The following is a 5,790-nucleotide window of genomic DNA, read 5'->3' as shown; positions in this document are numbered from 1 at the left end:
GTGTTACCGGACCTTGCTTCAATTATAAAAAAAAGAAATTTATAATAGGAAAAGAGCAATAAAAAGAAAATCAAATTTGCTGATAGATTCTTAATTATTATGCTTTCTTCATATGATAACTAATTAATTATACATTACTAGTAATTACCTTTTTTTTCTAGTGATTATTATAATATATATGTTAACTAGCTTTCAGTTGTAATCTTGTAGGTGATCAAAGAAACAGGCATCAAGATTTTGTGCCCAGAGATTCAAGAAAACATGTCGGAGAAACATAATCAAGAATCGAGCAGTTATCATCATATAAACGATGATGAGATAGAGACACTAGCATCTCAACTAGAAAAGATGCCAATGGAAGATGATTTTGAAATCACATTAGCATATATCGATGATCTGGACCTTTGTTTGATCTCACATGAGCCATCAAAGAAGAACTCGCTGATCCAAGCCATTGGTAGGGGGAATTCGATCAAGATTCTCACCGGTTGCCCACGGTATAACTATGCTTCTGTTGCATCACTGAACAAAAGCTTTCATGATCTCATCAGGAGTGGTGAGATCTACAAAGAAAGAAGCAAGAATAAAGTGGTAGAACATTGGGTTTACTTTTCTTGTCACATGTTGAAATGGGAGGCTTTTGATCCAGTTGGCAAGAAATGGATGCATCTACCGATGATAAACAGCGGCGATACATGCTTCGCGTATTCGGATAAAGAGTCCATGGGGGTTGGGACAGACCTTTTGGTTCTAGGCAAACATGTTTCAGGTCAGGCTGTGTACAAATACAGCCTGCTAACAAACTCATGGTCAGAGGGGCCAACAATGAACAAACCAAGATGCTTATTTGGGTCTGCAAGCCTTGGAACAATCGCGATATTTGCAGGAGGCGTTAATGCAAACAGAAAGATCGTGGACACAGTTGAGAGTTACGACAGCGAGTCTGGAGTGTGGGAGACGCTTCCCAGCCTGCTTAAGCCGAGAAAAATGAGTTCGAGTATGTTTATGGACGATAAGTTTTATGTGATTGGCGGGTGTGGTGGGGAGGATATGAAGCCGTTGTCATGTGGAGAAGAGTATGATCCGGTGGCTAAGACATGGAGAGCGATTCCCGACATGTGGATGGGTGGAGGTGGTGGTTCGATGGCGCCACCACTGCTAGCGGTGGTTGATAATGAGTTGTATGCTGCTGATTGTGAGGTGATGGAGGTGAAGAAGTATGACAAGAATGTTAAGGTGTGGGAGAGTATAGGCAGGTTGCCTGAAAGTGCTGATAATATGTGTGGGTGGGGAATTGCGTTTAGAGGGTGTGGAGATCGGGTGATAATAGTTGGTGGTCGTTGGGCACATGGGGAGTATGCTCATGTTGAGATATATTCATGGGTTCCGCAAGAAGGACCGCCACAATGGACCATCATTGGTCGGAAAAAGTCAGATAACTTTGTTTACAATTGTGCTATTATGGGTTGTTGAACTTGAGATTATGATCTTGAGTAGTTTACTGTTATAGTGTTTGAGATCCAAAATAAGATGTGTAGTAGCTAGTTAAGTGGTATTGTTTAGAGTTATGTCAGTAGTTTACTTTTCTAATCTAAATAATAATATATGTTTTCTTTTGAAAATGTGTATAGTTCTCAAATGCAAATTTTAAGATATAAATCATTTAGAAATACTAAATCAAAAATTGTTGAAATCAAAAATCAATGTTTTCTGTTTTACGAAAATGACATCAGAAAACATTCAAACAATAATGGTGAATTCATGCTTCATTTGCATAGATGTGACACGTGATTGAACATGAAAAATAAATAAAGGATGGAAATGTTTTGAGTTTTCAATCACTAATTCTTATATTATTGAGATAGCGGATGTGTTGTTAACGCTACCTCCCCTCTATGTGGCGTATGAAATTTAAACCAGTCAACACCACATCTCTCATATGGCAGATCACCCAAATGCCAAAGGGTTTCAAGAATCATCCAAGTGATGCAAAGAACTCCATCCCTGCCAAAAAAAAAAAAAAAAAAAAAAAAACAAGAGGTGTGACCACAAATCTACACATTAAAGCACCATCACTGGAAATACTCAACCCCTAAACATTTCCGTTGTCACAATGTTTTCACGTGTTTGCTTAAATACCTAAAATTCATTATGCATAATAGTATGCACCAATCATGATAATGAATAACAAATTCATTTGAACATTTTAGTTACTCATGTATAGAGCCTTTTTATTTAATAAAGCAAACACAAATGCTTACTTTTATGAGTATTCTAAAAAGAAAGCCAAATTTTATGCTAATTATCTCGGATTAGCATAAAATTAGCTTTCTTTTTTTATTGGCCTTTCCTCTAGACCCGACTTTATGTCCAAGAGATGCCTCGTAAATTAAAATTAATGACCTCAATGTCATAGGATTGTATGGATTAGAGAATAAAACTTAATCACTAAGCCTTGGGTTAATGCACTAAAATCAATCTTGACTCTATGTCTAAAATTGTTTTTACTGATTAAGGATGGACTATGAAGGCGATTGAAATGTAAAAGGTCATAACTTAAGAACAAAAGGGAAAAGGAAAGAAAGAATTAAAAGGTGACACGAGGAAACATTGCCTAATGTTAAAACCATTTTATTATTCTTTTATTTCTACTCTCGTCAACTATCACTCTAAAATCCTTAGCAATTTCTGTATATCAGAAAGAAAACTTAAAGAAGAGAACTTGCTTACATGTATACACATTTGTACCAGAAATACATAAGGAGTAAAAGTAGACTATTGGTAAAGTTTTCTGTTTTGTTCTTATCGGATTAAAGAAAAATGGTATTTTTTTCTCATACATACTATCTTAGGCTTTCTAATACATACTTAGATGGAGAAAAAGGAAGATTAAGTGTATAAGCAGAAGGATTCCGTGATACAGAAGGGCGGAATGGGAAAGAATTGAGGCAAAGCTCTTTGAAGATTCAAGAAAACGTTTAACTTGAGTTCATGCATGGTGGTCCCCCACATAACTGCATAAATGAGCTCGCTTTGTCGATGACCTCCTTTTTCCAAGTGCTCAAAGGTTTTCTCGATTATATCCCACTTCCCCTGTTCTCCTAATCGACAAATAGTGGTAACGAAGATACTTGGATCAGGATACAACTCTTGTGCTTGCTTTTTATGGAACACAAGTGCATTCGTGACACCAAACTTTGAGAATCAATATCTCATTCATTTTAGCTCCGTTTTGGACACGTTTTGGAAGGTTGGCTCGTTGCGAAGCTTTTCCAACATAGAATACAAACCCACAGAGAGATATATATATATATATATAGAGAGAGAGAGAGAGAGAGAGAAAGTATAATGTACTTCAAGGCTTAACCTACATTAACATACATGACAAAAAATATAACGTGCGTTATTATCATAGAACGTGCGTGATTATAGTCCCATGCGTGATTATGTGGTCCCATGCGTGATTATACCCCTGATCCAACGGTTACCATTGTCTCCTACGTGATGTATGATAAGGTTTTTTGTATGTTAACCTTACTCTATATATATATATATATATATATATATATATACATATCTTTGTGGGTTTGTGTTCTATGTTGGAAGAGCTTCGCAACAAGCCTATATATATATATATATATATATATATATATATATATATATATATATATACTATATTATAATGCATGAGGGAGGGGCATTTTAAGATACCTAAAAAATAAGAACTTTTTCCCCTCTTTATTTATAGAAAGACCCCTAAAATGAGAGTAGTTTGATCTTTTAAACATTATTTATTTTTTAGCCCCTAAAATTATTACACTTAAACCCCTAAGGTTTTAACAAAATTATAGATAATTAGTTACGATTCACCCCTCCATAACAAACTTATAATTTTTTAACATATCTTGACATATCTTATAAACTATACTGTTTAAAAAAAAATCCAAAGATAGCATGACGACCTACACATTTTTGTCGACGTTTCGGTAGTTGTCTTGTTCAATATCGACGCACGGATTAAAAGGTACAAGTCGATTATGCGTTAATGTACAAGTAATTAATACTTGTGATCTAATGTGCCTAATCTACAAAAATGGGCTCCATCTATGCAAACAAAAAACAAAAAAATTAAAAGTACCGTAAAATAAAATGAAGATATTATGTGTCACATTTTATTTTATTATATCTTATAAAAACTTAAAACTAACCACAACAAACTTCCTAAATAAAGGGGTGGCAAATCTAAAATTAAACCCTAATTCACTTCTATAGTTAATACTATAAATATAGCAGGACACTCCTATATCTATTGCTAAACAAAGTTAAAAAAATGGGTTGTTGCGAAATGTCAGTTTTGTTATATCGCAGCAGTGAATTTTTTTTTTCTTTTATTTACTTTTATGTGAATGTTAACTTATTTGATTTTTTAGATTCAGCTGCATGATGAACATGCCAATTTAAACAACACATTTGTCGAACAAGCTTCTAAGGTATTGATTTTGCTGGTTTTAAGTATTATTTTTGCATATATCTTCATATTAACATGTTCGTTATGTTATTATATGTGTGTTTTATTGCAGGATGATGGTGATAAAAGTATTGATATTATTTTTTATGGTGCAATGTTTAGTCCATACAAGTCTAATCTTCAATGTGAATTTAGTGAAGATGTAATTTTAAGGTTTATTTAATCTTTTTTTTTAACTTTTGTATTCAATTTTTGTCATTTATAGGGATCGGAAGTTTGAGACTCAAAGTAAGAGATCCAAGAGACTCTCTAAATGGAAATGGAGTGAGGTTATTAATTCAGACGATTCTGAGGACAATGAAAAAGAAGAGGAATTAGAAGATACTGTCGATTCAAGCACAAACCAGAAAACCCGATTAAAAATACGTCAAGTGTCAATTCAGAAACGGACATATTTCCTGCAGTCTAATATGAAATCTATCAAGTGTTTTTATATATATTTTTTTCATTTTCAGTTGTTATGTTTGACCTAGACGTATGAATAAAGTTTATTTTATATTTGAACTTTATCTTTGGTGTTAATATAATGCAATTATTAACCAATTAATAAAGTTTAAAATAAAGTTAATATCCTAAATTTATAAGTCAACTGAACTTATATAAGTTAATATCCTAAAGTTGCAATAAATAGATATTGTAGTTAGATATAGTAAAGCTGAAACTATAAAATATTGCAGTTATTCTTGGATATTAATCTAATAATTTGCATTTTTTAATTAAAAAGTATTAAAGTAATAAAGTTTAAAGATAAACTAAAAAACTGAACTTACTATGATATAAAGTTAATAAAAAATAATTATTTTATAAACATTTTTATAACAAGTAATATAAATAAAATACTCCAGAAATTTACAATCTTTACTAGATAAATTCTAAATTGGGTTGCAATTTTTTAGGAATTATAAGTTCAACTATATTGTTATAGATAATATTAGTCAGTTCTAAAATAATTATTTACCAACTTGACTAGATAAATAGTATTAGATTGTGTTGCATATTTTTAGGGATTATTAGTTAAAAGTAGACTTATATAGATAAGATTAGTTAGGAACTAAAAATTTGAACTTAGTATGATATAAAGTTAATAAAGATATAAACTCTTATCATCCTATTTTTTATAAAAACAGTTATTGAAGTCTTATAAAAATATAAATTTTTTATATTTGTAAAAAAACCGAAATTTAACAATTTAAGTTAAAGCTCTAAAACGTACTTACGAGTCAAATACTATTTTTTATATTTATAAAAACGAAAATTTTAAA

The 5,790-nt window shown here is 31.9% G+C and overlaps 1 protein-coding gene across 1 annotated transcript; it reads left to right on the top strand.

The window, feature by feature from the left end:
• The first annotated feature begins 217 nt into the window (after window positions 1–217).
• On the top strand, window positions 218–1,564 carry LOC110874715 (F-box/kelch-repeat protein SKIP11). The gene has a single exon (XM_022123198.2). The coding sequence runs from the start codon at window positions 262–264 to the stop codon at window positions 1,471–1,473; it is 1,212 nt and encodes a 403-aa protein (XP_021978890.1). The 5' UTR covers window positions 218–261; the 3' UTR covers window positions 1,474–1,564.
• The last annotated feature ends 4,226 nt before the right edge of the window (window positions 1,565–5,790 follow it).

The sequence above is a fragment of the Helianthus annuus genome, chromosome 9, assembly GCF_002127325.2.
Source record: "Helianthus annuus cultivar XRQ/B chromosome 9, HanXRQr2.0-SUNRISE, whole genome shotgun sequence".
Lineage (NCBI taxonomy): Eukaryota > Viridiplantae > Streptophyta > Magnoliopsida > Asterales > Asteraceae > Helianthus > Helianthus annuus.
This window is presented reverse-complemented; position numbering and strand designations above follow the sequence as displayed.